General features: G+C 43.5%; 1 protein-coding gene across 2 annotated transcripts in view; it reads left to right on the forward strand.

Moving 5' to 3' along the window:
- The window catches only part of LOC128702521 (alpha-aminoadipic semialdehyde synthase, mitochondrial-like), a 187210-nt gene that overhangs the window by 113327 nt on the left and 51153 nt on the right, over window positions 1-22730 (forward strand). For both annotated transcript variants that reach the window (XM_070080185.1, XM_070080186.1), the window contains exons 4-6: window positions 1335-1511; window positions 8668-8820; window positions 9144-9369. In XM_070080185.1, the coding sequence (XP_069936286.1) occupies window positions 1335-1511; window positions 8668-8820; window positions 9144-9369 (556 nt within the window). The remainder of the gene's footprint in view (window positions 1-1334; window positions 1512-8667; window positions 8821-9143; window positions 9370-22730) is intronic.

Genomic DNA, 22730 nt, shown 5'->3' on the forward strand with positions numbered 1-22730 from the left:
CCAGGTATACACAGCATCAGGTATACTCCAGGTATACACAGCATCAGGTATACTCCAGGTATACACAGCATCAGGTATACTCCAGGTATACACAGCATCAGGTATACTCCAGGTATACACAGCATCAGGTATACTCCAGGTATACACAACATCAGGTATACTCCAGGTATACACAGCATCAGGTATACTCCAGGTATACACAGCATCAGGTATACTCCAGGTATACACAGCATCAGGTATACTCCAGGTATACACAGCATCAGGTATACTCCAGGTATACACAACATCAGGTATACTCCAGGTATGCACAGCATCAGGTATACTCCAGGTATACACAGCATCAGGTATACTCCAGGTATACACAGCATCAGGTATACTCCAGGTATACACAGCATCAGGTATACTCCAGGTATACACAGCATCAGGTATACTCCAGGTATACACAACATCAGGTATACTCCAGGTATACACAGCATCAGGTATACTCCAGGTATACACAGCATCAGGTATACTCCAGGTATACACAGCATCAGGTATACTCCAGGTATACACAGCATCAGGTATACTCCAGGTATACACAGCATCAGGTATACTCCAGGTATACACAACATCAGGTATACTCCAGGTATACACAGCATCAGGTATACTCCAGGTATACACAGCATCAGGTATACTCCAGGTATACACAGCATCAGGTATACTCCAGGTATACACAGCATCAGGTATACTCCAGGTATACACAGCATCAGGTATACTCCAGGTATACACAGCATCAGGTATACTCCAGGTATACACAGCATCAGGTATACTCCAGGTATACACAGCATCAGGTATACTCCAGGTATACACAGCAGCATATGTGTAGAGAACCTGGGATAACCTAGAAAAGTCAAAGTGATTTATTTCCATTGGGTTGGTCAGCTTGGCCGGGAGGCCTGCTGCAGTGCTCCTCCATTCTCATATTCATATTTTAAATTACAGTAGAACCCGCTTATGCACAGATTCGGTTTCTACAGATTCGGTTATCCACGGTTTACAATGGCCTGATAATAACCCTTAATTTTGCTTAATAATGGTCCCAAGGCGCGGTAGTAGTGACGGTGGCAGTTGTTCCCAGCCTCAGCCATCAAGTGCTTCTCATCAGTGAATAACTGATAATTTTCCACTTTTTGAGGGTAATTTATCAATTAAACTTCACCAAAGGTATATATATAACAGAGAAACCACTTATATACATATGGTTGGCTACTATCCGTGGTTTCGGACATCCACGGTAGGTCTTGGAACATATTCCTCATGGATATAGGGGGACTACTGTAGTCTTATCATTACAGGCCTATCAGAATGTGGGAGCCAAGATACAAGAGGACCTATCAGAAGCACCGGTGATCATAGGGGTGAAGCAGGTGCCCATTGATCAGCTTATACCTAACAAGACGTACTGTTTCTTCTCTCACACTATGAAAGCCCAGGAAGCCAACATGCCGCTCCTTGATGCTCTTTTACACAAGGTAACATCACATAACATTTGTTACCAACTTTTATCTGGGGAGGGTTAGCCACCCAGGATAACCCAGAGTATGGAGTGTTAGCCATTTAGAATAACTCAAAGTCTGGAGGGTTATCAACCCAGGATAACCCAAGGTATGGAGTGTTAGCCATCCAGGATAACCAAGGGTGGGGAGTGTTAGTTATCCGGATAGCGAAGGCGGGGAGAGTTAGCAACCCAGGATAACCTAGAGTACGGAGTGTTAACCATTTAGAATAACCCAAAGTGGGGAGGGTTAGCCACCCAGGATAACCCAGGGTAGGGAGGGTTAGCCACCCATCATACCCTAGGATGGGGAGCATTAGCCATCCAGGATAACCCAGGGTGGGGAGCGTTAGTCACACAGAATAACCCAGGGTACGGAGTGTTACCCATCCAGGATAACGATGGGAGGGGGGCAGTGTAAGCCAACCAAGATAACCCAGGAGGGGGGGAAGAGTTAGACACCCAGGAAAACCCAGAGTAGGAAGTGTTAGCCTCATAGGGTAACCAAGGGTGTTGAGTGTTAGTAACCAAGGATAACCTAGGGTACAGAGTGCTGGTAAACCCAGGATAACCCAGGGTGGGGAGTGTTAGCCACAGAGGATAACCAAGAGTAGGGAGCATTACCGACCCAGGATAATCCAGGGTTGGGATTGTTAGCCAATCAGAGTACAGAGTGTTAGTCCCCAGGATAAACCAGGGTATTGTGAGTTAGCCTCCAAGGGTAACCCAGAATGTGTTAGCCACCCTGGATAACCATGGGTAGGGAGTGCTAGCCAATCAGGATAGTGCAGGGTAGGGAGTTTTAGCCACCCAGGATAACCCATGGTGACTAAGGTAAGCCACCAAGGATAACACAGGGTGGGGAGGGTTAGCCACCCAGGATAACCCAGGATGGGGAGCATTAGCTATAAAGTATAACCCAGTGTTGGGACCGTTAGCCACCCAGGATAATCCAAGGTAGGGAGTATTAGCCATCCAGGATAACCAAGGGTTGGGAGTGTTAGCCACTCAAGATGACATAGGGTGGGAAGTGTTAGCCACCCAGGATAACCCAGGGTAGGAAGTGCTAGCCACCCAGGATAGCCAAGGGTGGGGAGGGTTAGCCACCCAGGATAACCCAGGATGGAGATGGGTAGCCGCCCAGGATAACCCAAGGTAGGGAGTGTTAGCCATCCAGGATAACCCAGGGTGGGGAATGTTAGCCACCCAGGATAACCCAGGGGAGGGAGTGTTAGCCATCAAGGATAAACAAGAGTGGTAAGTGTTATCCACCCAGGATAACCTAGAGTATGGAGTATTAGCCATCCAGGAAAACTCAGCGTGGGGAGCGTTAGACACCCAGGATAACCAAGGCTAGGAAGTTAGCATTCCAGGATAACCCAGAGTGGGGAGTGTTAGCCACCAAGCATTACCGAGGGTAGGGAATGTTAGGCACCCAGGATAACCCAGGATAGGATATTTTAGCCACCCAGGATAACCCAGAGTGTAGAGTGTTAGCCATTCAGGATATCCCAAGGTGGGGAGGATTAGACACGCTGGACAACCCACGGTGGGGAGGGTTAGCCACCTCAGGATAACCCAGGCACAGGAGTGTTAGCCACCCAGGATAACCCAGGCAGGGGAGTGTTAGCCACCAAGGATAACCCAGGCAGGGGAGTGTTAGCCACCCAGGATAACCCAGGCAGGGGAGTGTTAGTCACACAGGATAACCCAGGCAGGGGAGTGTTAGCTACCCAGGATAATCCAGGCAGGGGAGTGTTAGCCACCCAGGATAACCCAGGCAGGGGAGTGTTAGTCACACAGGATAACCCAGGCAGGGGAGTGTTAGCCACCCAGGATAACCCAGGCAGGGGAGTGTTAGCCACCCAGGATAACCCAGGCAGGGGTGTTTTAGCCACCCAGGATAACCCAGGCAGGGGAGTGTTAGCTACCCAGGATAATCTAGGCAGGGGAGTGTTAGCCACCCAGGATAACCCAGGCAGGGGAGTGTTAGTCACACAGGATAACCCAGGCAGGGGAGTGTTAGCCACCCAGGATAACCCAGGCAGCAGAGTGTTAGCCACACAGGATAACCCAGGCAGGGGAGTGTTAGACACACAGGATAACCCAGGCAGGGGAGTGTTAGCCACCCAGGATAACCCAGGCATGTGAGTGTTAGCCACCCAGGATAACCCAGGCAGGGGAGTGTTAGTCACCCAGGATAACCCAGGCAGGGGAGTGTTAGCCACCCAGGATAACCCAGGCAGGGGAGTGTTAGCCACCCAGGATAACCCAGGCAGGGGAGTGTTAGCCACCCAGGATAACCCAGGCAGGGGAGTGTTAGCCACCCAGGATAACCCAGGCAGGGGAGTGTTAGCCACCCAGGATAACCCAGTGTAGGACGCGTTAGCCAGCCAGAATAACCTAGGGTGGGGAGGGTTAGCCACCCAGGATAACCCAGGCAGGGGAGTGTTAGCTACCCAGGATAATCTAGGCAGGGGAGTGTTAGCCACCCAGGATAACCCAGGCAGGGGAGTGTTAGCCACCCAGGATAACCCAGGCAGGGGAGTGTAGTCACACAGGATAACCCAGGCAGGGGAGTGTTAGTCACACAGGATAACCCAGGCAGGGGAGTGTTAGCCACCCAGGATAACCCAGGCAGGGGAGCGTTAGCCACCCAGGATAACCCAGGCAGGGGAGTGTTAGCCACCCAGGATAACCCAGGCAGGGGAGTGTTAGTCACACAGGATAACCGAGGCAGGGGAGTGTTAGTCACACAGGATAACCCAGGCAGGGGAGTGGTCGCCACCCCGGATAACCCAGGCAGGGGAGTGTTAGCCACCCAGGATAACCCAGGCAGGGGAGTGTTAGTCACACAGGATAACCCAGGCAGGGGAGTGTTAGTCACACAGGATAACCCAGGCAGGGGAGTGTTAGTCACACAGGATAACCCAGGCAGGGGAGTGTTAGTCACACAGGATAACCCAGGCAGGGGAGTGTTAGTCACACAGGATAACCCAGGCAGGGGAGTGTTAGCCACCCAGGATAACCCAGGCAGGGGAGTGTTAGTCACACAGGATAACCCAGGCAGGGGAGTGTTACCCACTCTGGCTAACAGAGGGTAGGGAGTGTTACATACCAAGGGTAACCCAGGGTACGGAGAGTTATCCAGCCAGGATAAAAAAAGGTAGGGAGTGTTAGCCACCCATGATAAGCCAGGCTATGGTGTGTTAGCCACCCAGGATAAGCCAGGCTATGGTGTGTTAGCCACCCATGATAAGCCAGGCTATGGTGTGTTAGCCACCCAGGATAAGCCAGGCTATGGTGTGTTAGCCACCCATGATAACACAGGCTATGGTGTGTTAGCCACCCAGGATAAGCCAGGCTATGGTGTGTTAGCCACCCAGGATAAGCCAGGCTATGGTGTGTTAGCCACCCAGGATAAGCCAGGCTATGGTGTGTTAGCCACCCAGGATAAGCCAGGCTATGGTGTGTTAGCCACCCAGGATAAGCCAGGCTATGGTGTGTTAGCCACCCAGGATAAGCCAGGCTATGGTGTGTTAGCCACCCATGATAAGCCAGGCTATGGTGTGTTAGCCACCCAGGATAAGCCAGGCTATGGTGTGTTAGCCACCCAGGATAAGCCAGGCTATGGTGTGTTAGCCACCCAGGATAAGCCAGGCTATGGTGTGTTAGCCACCCAGGATAAGCCAGGCTATGGTGTGTTAGCCACCCAGGATAACACATTGTAGGGTTTGTTAGCCACACAGAATAACCCAGGGTAGGAAGTGTTAGACACCCAGGGTAACCCAGGATTGGGAGTTTAAGCCACCCAGCATAACCCAGGGAAGGGAGTGTTAACCATCCAGGAAAACCAAGGGTAGGAAGCGTTAACTACCCAGGTTAACCCAGGGAAGGAAGTGTTGCCCACGCAGGACCTTCGAGGGTGGGGAGTGTTGGCCACCCAGGATAACCCAAGGTAGGGCGTGCTACCCACCCTGCATAACCCAGGGTAGGGAGTATTAGCCACCTCGGATAACCCAGAGTAGGGAGTGTTAGCCACCCAGGATAACTCAGGGTGGGGAGTGTTGGCCACCCAGGATAACCCAAGGTAGGGCGTGCTACCCACCCTGCATAACCCAGGGTAGGGAGTATTAGCCACCTCGGATAACCCAGAGTAGGGAGTGTTAGCCACCCAGGATAACTCAGGGTGGGGAGTGTTAACCACCCAGGATAACCCCGGATAGGGAGAGTTACACACCCAATATAACCTAAGATAGGGAGTGTTAGGCACCCAGGATAACCCAGGGAAGAAAGTGCAAGCAAAACAAGATAACCAAGGGTAGGGAGTGTTAATTACCCAGTATAACCCAGGGCAGTGAGTGTTAGCCTCCCAGGATAACCCAGAGCAGGAAGTGTTAGCCACCCTGGGTAACCCAGGGTAGGGACTGTTAGCCACCCAGGATAACCCAGAGCAGGAAGTGTTAGCCACCCAGGATAACACAGAGTAGGGAGTGTTACCAACACAGGATAAACCAGGTTAGGGAGTTTTGGGGACCCAGGATAACCCAGGGTAGAAAGTGTTAGCCTCCCACGATAACTCAGGGTGGGGAGTGTTAGCCACCCAGGTTAGCCCAGGGTAGGGAGTGTTAGCCACGCAGGATAACCCAGAGTAGGAATTGTTAGCGACCCACGGTAACCCTGGGTAGGAAGTGCTAACCACCCAGGATAACCCTGCGTAAGGAGTGTTAACCACCCAGGATAACCCAGGGCATGGTGTGTTAGCAACCCAACATAACCCAGTGTAGGAAGTGTTAGCCACCTAGCATATCCCAGGGAGGGGAGTGTTACCCATCCATGTTAACCCAGGGTGGGGAGGGTTAGCCACCCACGATAACCCAGGGTGGAGAGGGTTAGGCACCCAGGATAACCCTGGTAGGAGAGAGTTAGCCACCCAGGAAAACCCAGTGAAGGATGCGTTAGCCATCCAGGATAACCCAGGGTGGGGAGGATTAGCAACCAGTAATAACCCAGGGTAGGGAGGGTTAGCCACAAAGACAGACTAACACAGTTTAGGATGTATTAGCCATCCAGGATAACCCCGGGTGGGGAGTGTTAGCCACCCAGGATAACCCTTGGTATGAAGTGTTAGCCACCCAGGATAACCCGGAGTGGGGAGTGCTAGCCACCCAGGATAAAGCAGGGTAGGAAGTTTTACTTTTCCAGGATAACCCAGGGTAGGGAGTGTTAGCCATCCAGGAAAACCCAGGGAAGGAAGAGTTAGGCACCCAGGGTAACTCAGGGAAGGAAGTGTTAGCCACTCTGGTTAACTGAGAGTAGGGAGTGTTACCCATCCAGCGTAACCCATGGTAGGGAGTGTTAGATACCCAGGATATCCTAGGGTAGGGAGTTTTTGCCACAAGAATAACCCAGGGTAGGAGTGTTAGCCACAAGGATAACCCAGGATATGAAGTGTTAGCTACCCAGGATAACCCAGAGTTGGGAGTGTTAGCCACCCAGCATATCCCAGGGAAAAAAGTGTTAGCCCCCAGGACAACCTACGGTGGTGAGTATTAGCCACCCAGGATAACGCAGCGTAGGAAGTGTGAGCCACCGAGGACAACCCAGGGTAAGAGGTGTTAGTCACAAAGGATAACCCAGGGTAGGAAGTGTTAGCTACCCAGGATAACGAAGGGCGGGTAGTGTTAGTCATCCAGGATAACCCAGGGTAGGAAATGTTAGCCTCCTAGGATAACCCAGGTTAGGAAGCGTTAGCCACCCTGGATAACCCAGGGTAGGGAGTGTTAGCCACTCAGGATAACCGAGGGTAGAGAATGTTACCCGCCCAGGGTATCCCAGGGTAGGGAGTGTTAGCCAACCAGGATATCCCAACTAAGGGAGTAGCTAACACTTCTGACCCTGGGTTATCCTGGGTGGCTAACACTTCCTTACCTGGGTTGTCATAAATATCTAACACTCCACACCCTGGGTTATCCTGGGTAGCTAACACTTCCTACCCTGGATTATCGTGGGTGGCTAACACCCAGGATAACCCAAGGTAGAAAACGTTAGCCTTCCAGGATAATCCAATGTAAGGAGTGTTAGCCACCCAGTATAACCCAGGGGAGGGAGTGTTAGGCACCCAGGATAACCCAGGGGAGGGAGTGTTAGCCACCCAGGATAATCAACGGGAGGGAGTGTTAGGAACTCAGGATAACCAAGGGAAGGAAGTGTTAGTCTCCCAGGATAACCCAGGGGAGGGAGTGTTAGCCGCCCAGGATAACCCAGGGGAGGGAGTGTTAGGCACTCAGGATAACCCTGGGTAGAAAGTGTTAGCCACCCAGGATAACCCAGGGGAGGGAGTGTTAGGCACTCAGGATAACCCAGGGTAGGAAGTGTTAGCAACCCAGGATAACCCGGGGTAGAGAGTGTTAGCCTCCCAGGATAACCCAGGGAATGGAGAGTTAGACACCTAGGATAAAGTTGGGTAGGGAGTGTTAGCGACCCAGGATGACCCAGGTTAGGGTGTGTTAGCTTCCCAGGATAACCCAGGGTAGGGAGTGTTAGCCACCCATTATTACCCAAGTTAGGGTGTGTTAGCTACCCAGGATAACCCAGGGTAGGGAGTGTCAGCAACCCAGGATAACCCATGTTGCTTAGTGTTAGCCACCCTAGATAACCCAGGGTAGGGAGTGTTAGCCATCCATTACAACCCAGGGTAGGGAGTATTAGCCACCCAGGATAACCCAGGGTAGGATGTGTTAGCCTCCCAGGATAACCGAGTGTATGGAGCGTTAGACACCCAGGATAACCTTGGGTAGGGAGTGTTAGTGATCCAGAATAACCCAGGGTAAGGAGTGTTAGCGACCCAGGATAACCCAGGGTAGGGAGTGTTAGCCACCCTGGAAAACCCTGTGTGGGGGGTGTTAACCACCCAGAATATCCCAGGATTCCACCCACACTGGTCACTTACTACTCAGTGAATAGTGACAGCAGGTGTAAGGTGACTAACATCCAGGTACCTATTTATTGCTAGGTGAACAGTGACAGCAGGTGTCTTAAGGAAACACGTCGTAATGTTTCCAGTCATTTCGTGAATCTACCCCCGGACCTCAGTGTGTGAGCTGAGTATCTCACATACTCTGTGTTTTCAGAACATTCGGTTGCTGGACTATGAGCGTATATGTGAGAGTCAAGGCAAGAGTGTGGTGGCGTTCGGCAGGTATGCTGGAATCGCTGGCATGACTAACATTCTTCATGGACTTGGACTTCGTCTCCTAGCACTTGGGTATCACACACCTTTCATGGTATGTTACTAGCACTTGGGTATCACACACCCTTCATGGTATGTTACTAGCACTTGGGCATAATACACCCATATTGGTATGTTACTAGCACTAGAGTATCACACACCTTTCATGGTATGTTACTAGCACTTGGGAATCACACACCCTTCATGGTAAGTCAATATAAGTACCCCTCTACGATTTGCAATACTGTACTGGCAATAGTTTATTGACAGTAGGTTCTGTCAATCTTATTATCAATAACTGTCATACTACTACTACTACTGCTAATAATAATAATAATTAGTATAATCAGTAAATATTGAATCAGTTGACTCCTACAGTACATTGGACCCGCCCATAACTACCGCAACACAGAGATGGCAAGACAGTCAATTCGTGACACCGGCTATGAAATTTCCCTGGGCAAGATGCCCAAATCCATCGGTCCTCTGACATTCATATTCACGGGCACTGGGAACGTTTCGCAGGGGGCCCAGGAGATAGTTCAGGAGCTGCCCCATGAGTATGTCTCTGTGAAGGCATTGAAGAAAATCATTGAACACGGAGGTAAGTCACTAGATGAATTTGAAACTCCTGAAGGAATGGAGCGGATAGGAATTCAAACTGATGTACATGAACCATACCCCCGGCCGGGATTGAACCCGCGGTCATAGAGTCTCAAAACTCCAGCCCGTCGAGTTAGCCACTAGACCAGCTAGCCACAATAAGATTCATCCAACTAGGTATATTTCTACACCATAGGAAGGTTAGCACAGGCACCTCTGTGACCACAAATGCAAGTTTTTACAGACGAATCTCCAGCTAGCATGGCCGTGACGAACTCTAGCTCAAGTCCCTTCACTGCCGTCAACGTGACTTAAGAAATCGTAATGACACGATTGCAAATGAACCATACCCCCGGCCGGGATTGAACCCGCGGTCATAGAGTCTCAAAACTCCAGCCCGTCGCGTTAGCGACGGCCACGCTAGCTGGAGATTCGTCTGTAAAAACTTGCATTTGTGGTCACAGAGGTGCCTGTGCTAACCTTCCTATGGTGTAGAAATATACCTAGTTGGATTAATCTTATTGTGGCTAGCTGGTCTAGTGGCTAACGCGACGGGCTGGAGTTTTGAGACTCTATGACCGCGGGTTCAATCCCGGCCGGGGGTATGGTTTATTTGCAATCGTGTCATTACGATTTCTTAAGTCAAGTGATGTACATGGGGTGAGTAATTATGAATGACATAATTGGTCACAGACCGTACCATGATTAATGGACGAAGGTGTTTGTACAGTGATGGTTGACATGATGCAGGGCTTGTACAGTGAAGGTTGACATGACAGTGCTTGTACAGTGATGGTTGACAAGATACTCTGCTTGCACAGTAATGGTTGACATGATGCAGTGCTTGTACTGTGATGGTTGACATGAAAGTGATTGTTCAGTAATGGTTGACATGATAGAGTGCTTGTACAGTGATGCATAATGTGATAGAGTGCTTGTACAGTGAGGGTTGACATGATAGAGTGCTTGAACACTGATGGTTGACATGATACAGTGCTTGTACAGTGATGGTTAACATGATACAGTGCTTGCACAGTGATGATTGACATAATACAGTGCATGTACAGTGATGATTGATATGGTACAGTGCTTGAACTGTGATTGTTGACATGATGCAGTGCTTGTACAGCGATGGTTGACATGATGCAATGCTTGTACAGTGATGGGTGACAAGATACAGTGCATATACAATGATGTTTAACATGATTCAGTGTTTGTACAGTTATGGTTGACATGATGCAGCTGATGTAAGTTGATGTGTGACATGATAGAGTGCTTGTACAGCGATGGTTGACACGATACACTCCTTGTTCACTGATGGTTGACAGAATACAGTGCTTCTACAGTGATATGTGACATAATACAGTGCTTCTACAGTGATAGGTGACATAATTACAGTGCTTGTACAGTGACTGGTAACATGATACATTGCTTGTACAGTGATGGTTGATATGTTGCATTGAATGTAAAATTATTGTTAACATGACATAGTTCATGTAGAGTGATGGTTGACATAATAGAGTGCTGTGCCAGTGATGTTTGCATTATACAGTGCTTGTACAGTGATGGTTGACATGATACAATGCTTGTACAGAGATTGTTGACATGATGCAGTGATTGTACAGTGATGTTTAACATTATACAGTGGATTTACAATCATGTATGACATGATACAGTGCTTGTAAATTGATGGGTGACATGATTTAGTGCTTGTAGGATGATAGTTGACATGATGCAGTGCTTGTAGCGGTTGATATGATACAGAGCTTGTACAATGATTGGTGACATGGTGCCCTGCTTGTATTCTGATAAGTGACATAATATAATGCATGTACAGTGATGGCTGACATGATACTCTGCTTGTCCAGTGATTGTTGACATGATAAAGTTCTTTTACCATGATTCAATACTTTTGCAGTGATGTTTGACATGATATGGTGCTTGTACAGTGGTGATCAACATGATACAGTGCTTGTACTGCGATGGTTGCCACGATGCAGTGCTTGTATAGTGACGGTAGACATGATACAGTGCTTTTATAGTGATATTTGACATGATACAGATCTTGTACAGTGATTGTTGACTTGAGAAATTGCTTACACAATCATGATACAGTGCTTGTAAATTGATGGTTGACATGATACAGGGCTTGTGCATTGATGGTTGACATGATACAATGCTTTTGCATTGATGGTTGACATGTAACAGCGGTTATACAGTGAGGTTGACATGATACAGTGCATATACAGTGATGGTTCACATGATTCAGTGCATGTACATTGATGGTTGACATGATATACTGCTTGTATAGTGATGGTTGACATGAAAGAGTGCTTGTACTTTGATGGTTGACATGATACAGTGCTTGTACAGTGATATTTGACATCATGCAGTGCTTCTGCAGTAATAGTTGATATGATACATTGTTTTTACTGTGATAGTTGACATGATGCAGTTGTTGTACAAGAATGGTTAACATGATACAGTGCTTGTACATAGTCATGGTTCACATGATACAGTGTTTGTACAGTGATGGTTAACATGATGCAGTGCATGTATAGTTATTGGTGGAATGATACTGTGCTTGTACAGTGATTGTTCATATTATAGAGTGCTTCTCGAGGGATGGTTGACATGATAGAGTGCTTGTACAATGATGGTTGACATGATACAGTGCCTTTACAGTGATGGTTTACATGATACAGTGCTTCTACAGTTACGGTTAACATTATACAGTGCTTGTTCAGTGATGGTTGATATGATACAGTGCTTGTACAGTGATTTTTACATAATTCAGTTCATGTACAGTGATGGTTGACATGATTTAGTGCTTGTACAATGATTGTTGACATGATACTGTGCTTATTCAATGATGGTTGACATAATACAGTGTCTGTACAGTGATGGTTGAGATGATAATGTACTTGCACAGTGATTTTTTACATAGTAGAGTGCTTCTACTGTGATAGTTGACATGATTCATTGTTTCATCAGTGATGTTTGACATGATAGAGTATTTGTACAGTTATGGTTTTCATGCTAGAGTGCTTGTACAGTTATGGTTGACATGATGTATTGCTTGTACAATGATGCTTGACATGATTCAGTGCTTGTTCAGTAATGGTTGACATGATACAGTGAATGTACAGTGATGGGTGACATGATAGAGTGCTTGTACAGTGAAGGTTGTCATGATACAGCGCCTATTCATTAATGGTTGACATAATACGGTGCTTGTACAGTGATGATTGACATGATACAGTGCGTGTACAGTGATGTTTGACGTGATACAGTGCTTGTACATTGAACTTGACATGACAGAGTGCTTGAACAGTGTTGGTTGACATGATACACTGCTTGTACAGTGATGGTTGACAAGTACACTGCTTTTCGAGTTATGGTTGACATAATACAGTGCTTGTACAGTGACGATTGAGATGATGCAGTGCTTGTACAGTGATGGTTGACATCTTACAGTGCTTTTACTTAGATGGATGATATGATACAGAGTTTGTTCAGTGATGGTTGACATGATACAGTGCTTGCCCATTGATTGTTGACATGATACAATGCTTGTGCAGTGATGGTTGACATGATACATCGCTTGTACAGTGATGGTTGACATGATACATCGCTTGTACAGTGTTGATTGAAATGCTACCGTGCTTGTAGGGTGAGGGTTGACATGGTACAGTGTTTGTATAGTGATTGTTGACATGATACAGTTCTTGTACAGTGATGGTTGACATGATCCAGTGTTTGGACAGTGATGGTTGACATGATAATGTGCTTGTACATTTATGGGTGACATGATGCTTTACTTATAAAGTAATTGGTGACATGATACAGAGCTTGTACAATGATGAGAGACATAATACAATGCTTGTACTGTGATGGGTGGCATGATATAGTGTTTCTACAATGATTTGTGACATGAAACAATGTTTATACAGCAATGAGTGTCGTTATACAATATTGATTCAGTGATGGGTGACAAAGTGATGGGTAACACGACAGAATGTATGTACAGTGATGGGTAACACGACAGAATGTATGTACAGTGATGGGTAACACGACAGAATGTATGTACAGTGATGGGTAACACGACAGAATGTATGTACAGTGATGGGTAACACGACAGAATGTATGTACAGTGATGGGTAACACGACAGAATGTATGTACAGTGATGGGTAACACGACAGAATGTATGTACAGTGATGGGTAACACGACAGAATGTATGTACAGTGATGGGTAACACGACAGAATGTATGTACAGTGATGGGTAACACGACAGAATGTTTAGTGAAGATGAGGTCCAGCATATTTTCTAGTCTTGTAGGCTCTACTATTTGCTGGTTTAAGGCGAATTTGGAGCAGAGATTTAATGGTTCATGCGTGTGTGAATTTTCATTTGATCTGGTCAGTTTTCAAAAGCTGCTCCTGGAATTGCTGGGAAGTTGTGTCTGAAAGCTTGTATTTCACCACAATGACAAGATTTTCGTTTTCAGTCTTTTCTGCCAAAACTTCAACTACATCATATGCCTGTTTTGTCTGTTGCATCGGGAATAGGTTATAACCTGGGTTCCATATATCGTTGTGATAATGTATCCGAGTCTCTGTGAATGCTGCGAACATTGCATTTGACTTCGTCAGCAGTCACTTGATGTAAGGAATTTTATTGTTTTTTGACGGCTTTAGACCCTGTATGTTTGCAAAAATAAATGTCATTATATTGGTGGAATTTAGGCTCTAATATCTGTTGTCATATATGACTGTAAGTCTGACTGACCTTGGTTACAAGACTGACTGTAAGTCTGACTGACCTTGGCTACATGACTGACTGTAAGTCTGACTGACCTTGGCTACATGACTGACTGTAAGTCTTGAGTGACCTTGGCTACAAGACTGACTGTAAGTCTGACTGACCTTGGCTACATGACTGACTGTAAGTCTTGAGTGACCTTGGTTACAAGACTGACTGTAAGTCTGACTGACCTTGGCTACATGACTGACTGTAAGTCTTGAGTGACCTTGGCTACAAGACTGACTGTAAGTCTTGAGTGACCTTGGCTACAATACTGACTGTAAGTCTGACTGACCTTGGCTACATGACTGACTGTAAGTCTTGAGTGACCTTGGCTACATGACTGACTGTAAGTCTTGAGTGACCTTGGCTACATGACTGACTGTAAGTCTTGAGTGACCTTGGCTACAAGACTGACTGTAAGTCTGACTGACCTTGGCTACATGACTGTCTGTAAGTCTTAAGTGACCTTGGCTACAAGACTGACTGTAAGTCTGACTGACCTTGACCACAAGACTGACTATAAATCTGACTGAAGCTCCAGATATTAACTTAATCATTGTTAACCCAACATAACATTAATATACAGTGGAACCCAGGATTTCGGCTGAAAGCCGTTTCAGAAGGTCGGCCTAAATCCGGAAAGTCCAAAAACCGAAGCAATATTTCACATAATTACTGTAAATACAATTAATTTTGAATGTTGCAAATTTGCAATTGTTAATAAGACACCAAATAACTTTTTTTTTATTTATTATACAAAGAGACAATTTCAAAAACCTAACTGGAACTTTGCATCCATACATTTTGTAAGTATTAAAACAATATAAAAATGAAGCAGAGAGTAAGACGAACACATCACAACGGGATAAAACTCTTAAGTCGCATATTGGAGTTTCATGAGGAAGAACAATCATTCTATATTACTAATTCCTAGAATGTCAAGAAGCAATTTTGATCCTTCTTTATGACAGATTTTCTTTATGACAGATTTTCTTTATGACAGATTTTCTTTATGACAGATTTTCTTTATGACAGATTTTCTTTATGACAGATTTTCTTTATGACAGATTTTCTTTATGACAGATTTTCTTTATGACAGATTTTCTTTATGACAGATTTTCTTTATGACAGATTTTCTTTATGACAGATTTTCTTTATGACAGATTTTCTTGCACACGGAACAGTAAAATGAGGATGTGACATAACTTTTCTTTTTGCTGCAATACTTGCAACAATACTTGTTGTAATACTTGCAACAATACTTGTAACAATACTTGCAACAATACTTGTTGCAATACTTGCAACAATACTTGTTGTAATACTTGCAACAATACTTGTAACAATACTTGTTGTAATACTTGCAACATTACTTGTAACAATACTTGCAACAATACTTGTTGCAATACTTGCAACAATACTTGTTGTAATACTTGCAACAATACTTGTTGTAATACTTGCAACAATACTTGTTGTAATACTTGCAACAATACTTGTTGTAATACTTGCAACAATACTTGTAACAATACTTGTTGTAATACTTGCAACAATACTTGCAACAATACTTGTTGTAATACTTGCAACAATACTTGTTGTAATACTTGCAACAATACTTGTTGTAATACTTGCAACAATACTTGTTGTAATACTTGCAACAATACTTGTTGTAATACTTGCAACAATACTTGTTGTAATACTTGCAACAATACTTGTTGTAATACTTGCAACAATACTTGTAACAATACTTGCAACAATACTTGTTGTAATACTTGCAACAATACTTGTTGTAATACTTGCAACAATACTTGTTGTAATACTTGCAACAATACTTGTTGTAATACTTGCAACAATACTTGTTGTAATACTTGCAACAATACTTGTTGTAATACTTGCAACAATACTTGTTGTAATACTTACAACAATACTTGTAACAATACTTGCAACAATACTTGTTGTAATACTTGCAACAATACTTGTAACAATACTTGCAACAATACTTGTTGTAATACTTGCAACAATACTTGTTGCAATACTTGCAACAATACTTGTTGTAATACTTGCAACAATACTTGTTGCAATACTTGCAACAATACTTGTTGTAATACTTGTTGTAATACTTGCAACAATACTTGTTGTAATACTTGCAACAATACTTGTTGTATTACTTGCAACAATACTTGTTGTAATACTTGCAACAATACTTGTTGTAATACTTGCAACAATACTTGTTGTAATACTTGCAACAATACTTGTTGTAATACTTGCAACAATACTTGTTGTAATACTTGTTGTAATACTTGCAACAATACTTGTTGTAATACTTGCAACAATACTTGTTGTATTACTTGCAACAATACTTGTTGTAATACTTGCAACAATACTTGTTGTAATACTTGCAACAATACTTGTTGTAATACTTGCAACAATACTTGTAACAATACTTGCAACAATACTTGTTGTAATACTTGCAACAATACTTGTTGCAATACTTGCAACAATACTTGTTGTAATACTTGCAACAATACTTGTTGCAATACTTGCAACAATACTTGTTGTAATACTTGTTGTAATACTTGCAACAATACTTGTTGTAATACTTGCAACAATACTTGTAACAATACTTGCAACAATACTTGTTGTAATACTTGCAACAATACTTGTTGCAATACTTGCAACAATACTTGTTGCAATACTTGCAACAATATTTGTTGTAATACTTGCAACAATACTTGTTGCAATACTTGCAACAATACTTGTTGTAATACTTGTTGTAATACTTGCAACAATACTTGTTGTAATACTTGCAACAATACTTGTTGTAATACTTGCAACAATACTTGTTGTAATACTTGCAACAATACTTGTTGTAATACTTGCAACAATACTTGTTGTAATACTTGCAACAATACTTGTTGTAATACTTGCAACAATACTTGTTGTAATACTTGCAACAATACTTGTTGTAATACTTGCAACAATACTTGTTGTAATACTTGCAACAATACTTGTTGCAATACTTGCAACAATACTTGTTGCAATACTTGCAACAATACTTGTTGCAATACTTGCAACAATACTTGTTGTAATACTTGCAACAATACTTGTTGTAATACTTGCAACAATACTTGTTGCAATACTTGCAACAATACTTGTTGTAATACTTGCAACAATACTTGTTGTAATACTTGCAACAATACTTGTTGTAATACTTGCAACAATACTTGTTGCAATACTTGCAACAATACTTGTTGTAATACTTGCAACAATACTTGTTGTAATACTTGCAACAATACTTGTTGCAATACTTGCAACAATACTTGTTGCAATACATGCAACTTGCTGCACTGGCCAGTGTTTTATAGTTGTGTCTAACCTCACACTATCATCAGGTCTTTCTGCACGTTGGTACTGCAGTGCAGGTGGCAATTGCAAGGTTGACAAATTATGATCATTACTGTCACCACTAGAAGTTCTTAGTGAAGCTCTTGGAGTTGTTGTTATGTTGCTGCGTCTAAACTTTTGTCCTTGGGATCTTGCAGTGATAGAGACTTCATTCCTCAATAGCCTCAGTGGCATGCATCTGGTTTTTAGTGACTGACAATCACGGCAGTAAAGAAGTCATGTATCACAACAGCAAGATCAAGAACATAAACAAACAGCCGCATGTACCAACATTTAGATTTCATAAGTATTTTGTACAGATGCACCAACAAGTTATTTTTGTCAATACCTCCCATGTGTGCATCATAGTTGTTGATGACTGCAGGACACTGGAACTGGGTTTTGTTTTTTGTTTCCTTCTTATATATCACCCACATCATTTGTCACTAAAGTCATAACTTTGGTGTCCTTCCATCTTGCAACAAAGATACCATCATTGGTTTTGAGGTCAGAAGTGCCCCTGGGCACTATGTTCTTTTCCATTTGTTTGGCAGGCATCAGTTCTGACTTACCACATCTATTATCACGTACTGTTCCAGTGTATCTGCAGTTATACTTGTCTCTTAGTAACTTGACCAAAGGTAGACTTGAAAAGAAATTGTCGGCATAGACTGCTGATGTATGTCTTTGATTGATAGTTCTTGCAAGTGCCAGAACTATCTTTGAACTTATTGGTAGTTTAGTTTCTTCCTGTGGCAACTTTATGTGATGGCTGTCAAAAGTTGGGTTGCCTTGATAGATGAGTGTATCATGTATGATTCCATCTTCACTTGCACGACAAAATAGTTTGAAACCCCTCTTATCTGGTTTGGTTTTGATGTACTGCCTTAGGTTTCCAGCGGTTTTACCCTTGAAACCAACCATAACTTCATCAACAGACTGCTTGGGTGTAGCTGGAACTTTGAGAAAAGTATGATTCTGTAACCTGGGGCATCCTAAGTGAAGTTGCATAATAGTCATCTAGGAATGGGTATGAATTAATACCCATGAACAAAAGAATACCTATGAACCTCGTGATTTCTTCAGAATCTGTTACAAAAGTACAAAGCATGTTTTTTTTTTTGTTTGGCATACAAATTTGTTTGATATGTGGTCTATCATGTCTTTAGTAAAGAAATCGCAAAAATAATCATATGGACAACTAATTGCAAGAGGCTTTTCATGTTGGTATAGAGGCAAAGGGTCATTTTGGATGTCAACCTTGTGCCAGCGGGTGTCAGTTTGAAGAACAAGGTCATCGTGAAGAACAAGGTCATCGTGAAGAACAAGGTCATCATGAAGAACAAGGTCATCATAAAGAACAAGGTCATCGTAAAGAACAAAGTCATCGTAAAGAACAAGGTCATCATGAAGAACAAGGTCATCATGAAGAACAAGGTCATCATGAAGAACAAGGTCATCATAAAGAACAAGGTCATCGTGAAGAACAAGGTAATCGTGAAGAACAAGGTCATCATGAAGAACAAGGTCATCATAAAGAACAAGGTCATCGAAAAGAACAAAGTCATTGTAAAGAACAAGGTCATCATGAAGAACAAGGTCATCATGAAGAACAAGGTCATCATGAAGAACAAGGTCATCATGAAGAAGAAAGTCATCATGAAGAAGAAGGTCATTGTGAAGAACAAGGTCATCGTGAAGAACAAGGTCATCATGAAGAACAAGGTCATTGAGAAGAACAAGGTCATTGTGAAGAACAAGGTCATCGTGAAGATCAAGGTCATCGTGAAGAATAAGGTAATCGTGAAGAACAAGGTCATCATGAAGAACAAGGTCATCCTGAAGAACAAGGTCATCGTGAAAAACAAGGTCATCAAGAAGAACAAGGTCATCATGAAGAACAAGGTCATCGTGAAGAACAAGGTCATCATGAAGAACAAGGTCATCGTGAAGAAAAAGGTCATCGTGAAAAACAAGGTCATTGTGAAGAACAAGGTCATCATGAAGAACAAGGTCATCGTGAAGAACAAGGTCATCGTAAAGAACAAGGTCATCATGAAGAACAAGGTCATCGTGAAGAACAAGGTAATCATGAAGAACTAGGTTATCGTGAAGAACAAGGTCATCGTGAAAAACAAGGTCATCGTGAAGAACAAGGTCATCTTGAAGAACAAGGTCATTGTGAAGAACAAGGTCATCATGAACAACAAGGTCATCGTGAAGAACAAGGTCATCGTGAAGAACAAGGTCATCGTGAAGAAAAAGGTCATCGTGAAGAACAGGGTCATCGTGAAGAACAAGGTCATTGTGAAGAACAAGGTAATCGTGAAGAACAAGGTCATCGTGAAGAACAAGGTCATTGTGAAGAACAAGGTCATCATGAAGAACAAGGTCATCATGAAGAACAAGGTCATCGTGAAGAACAAGGTCATCGTAAAGAACAAGGTCAACATAAAGAACAAGGTCACCATGAAGAACAAGGTCATCATGAAGAACAAGGTCATCGTAAAGAACAAGGCCATCGTAAAGAACAAGGTCATCATGAAGAACAAGGTTATCGTGAAGAACAAGGTCATCGTAAAGAACAAGATCATCATGAAGAACAAGGTCATCGTGAAGAACAAGGTCATCATGAAGAACAAGGTCATCGTGAAGAACAAGGTCATCGTAAAGAACAAGGTCATCGTGAAGAACAAAGTCATCGTGAAGAACAAGGTCATCGTGAAGAACAAGGTCATCGTGAAGAACAAGGTCATCATGAAGAACAAGGTCATTGTGAAGAACAAGGTCATTGTGAAGAACAAGGTCATCGTGAAGAACAAGGTCATCATGAAGAACAAGGTCATCATGAAGAACAAGGTCATCGTGAAGAACAAGGTCATTGTGAAGAACAAGGTCATCATGAAGAACAAGGTCATCATAAAGAACAAGGTCATCGTGAAGAACAAGGTCATCGTAAAAAACAAGGTCATCGTGAAGAACAAGGTCATTATGAAGAACAAGGTCATCGTAAAGAACAAGGTCATCGTGAAGAACAAGGTCATTGTGAAGAACAAGGTCATCATGAAGAACAAGGTCATCATGAAGAACAAGGTCATCGTGAAGAACAAGGTCATCGTAAAGAACAAGGTCATCGTAAAGAACAAGGTCATCATGAAGAACAAGGTCATCATGAAGAACAAGGTCATCGTAAAGAACAAGGTCATCCTGAAGAAAAAGGTCATCATGAAGAACAAGGTCATTATGAAGAACAAGGTCATCGTGAAGAACAAGGTCATCGTAAAGAACAAGGTCATCGTGAAGAACAAGGTCATCATGAAGAACAAGGTCATCATGAAGAACAAGGTCATCATGAAGAACAAGGCCATCATGAAGAACAAGGTCATCATGAAGAACAAGGTCATCTTGAAGAACAAGGTCATCATGAAGAACAAGGTCATCATGAAGAACAAGGTCATCGTGAAGAACAAGGAAATCATGAAGAACAAGGTCATCATGAAGAACAAGGTCATCGTGAAGAATAAGGTCATCGTGAAGAACAAGGTCATCATGAAGAACAAGGTCATCATGAAGACCAAGGCCATCTTGAAGAACAATGTCATCATGAAGAACAAGGTCATAATGAAGAACAAGGTCATAGTGAAGAACAAGGTCATCATGAAGAACAAGGTCATCATGAAGAACTAGGTCATCGTGAAGAACAAGGTCATCGTAAAGAACAAGGTCATCGTGAAGAACAAGGTCATTGTGAAGAACAAAGTCATCGTGAAGAACAAGGTCATCGTGAAGACAAGGTCATCATGAAGAACAAGGTCATTGTGAAGAACAAGGTCATCATGAAGAAGAAGGTCATCGTGAAGAACAAGGTCATCATGAAGTAAAAGGTCATTATGAAGAACAAGGTCATCGTGAAGAACAAGGTCATCATGAAGAACAAGGTCATCGTTAAGAACAAGGTCATCATGAAGAACAAGGTCATCATGAAGAACAAGGTCATCATGAAGAACAAGGTCATCATGAAGAACAATGTCATCATGAAGAACAAGGTAATCGTGAAGAACAAGGTCATTATGAAGAACAAGGTCATCGTGAAGAACAAGGTCATCATGAAGAACAAGGTCATCATGAAGAACAAGGTCATCATGAAGAACAAGGTCATCATGAAGAACAAGGTCATCGTGAAGAACAAGGTCATCATGAAGAACAAGGTCATCATGAAGAACAAGGTCATCATGAAGAAAAAGGTCATCGTGAAGAACAAGGTCATCATGAAGAACAAGGTCATCATGAAAAACAAGTTCATCATGAAGAACAAGGTCATCATGAAGAACAAGGTCATCATGAAGAACAAGGTCATCGTGAAGAACAAGGTCATCATGAAGAACAAGGTCTTCATGAAGAACAAGTTCATCATGAAGAACAAGGTCATCATGAAGAACAAGGTTATCATGAAGAACAAGTTCATCATGAAGAACAAGGTCATCATGAAGAACAAGGTCATCATGAAGAACAAGGTCATCATGAAGAACAAGGTCATCATGAAGAACAAGGTCATCATGAAGAACAAGGTCATCATGAAGAACAAGTTCATCATGAAGAACAAGGTCATCATGAAGAACAAGTTCATCATGAAGAACAAGGTCATCATGAAGAACAAGTTCATCATGAAGAACAAGGTCATCATGAAGAACAAGGTCATCATGAAGAACATCATCAAGGTATTCCTCAAACATAATACCTTTCTTTTTCTTGGCTGACTTATCTAGCTGCTGCTCATCACTTGACTCTTGCATCCGGTGCTGCTCATCACTTGACTCTTACATCCGGTGCTGCTCATCACTTGACTCTTGCATCCGGTGCTGCTCATCACTTGACTCTTGCATCTGGTGCTGCTCATCACTTGACTCTTGCATCCAGTGCTGCTCATCACTTGACTCTTGCATCCGGTGCTGCTCATCACTTGACTCTTGCATCCGGTGCTGCTCATCACTTGACTCTTGCATCCGGTGCTGCTCATCACGTGACTCTTGCATCCGGTGCTGCTCATCACTTGACTCTTGCATCCGGTGCTGCTCATCACTTGACTCTTGCATCCGGTGCTGCTCATCACTTGACTCTTGCATCCGGTGCTGCTCATCACTTGACTGTTGCATCCGGTGCTGCTCATCACTTGAC

This window comes from Cherax quadricarinatus, unplaced genomic scaffold (assembly GCF_038502225.1).
Source record: "Cherax quadricarinatus isolate ZL_2023a unplaced genomic scaffold, ASM3850222v1 Contig205, whole genome shotgun sequence".
In the NCBI taxonomy this organism is placed as follows: domain Eukaryota; kingdom Metazoa; phylum Arthropoda; class Malacostraca; order Decapoda; family Parastacidae; genus Cherax; species Cherax quadricarinatus.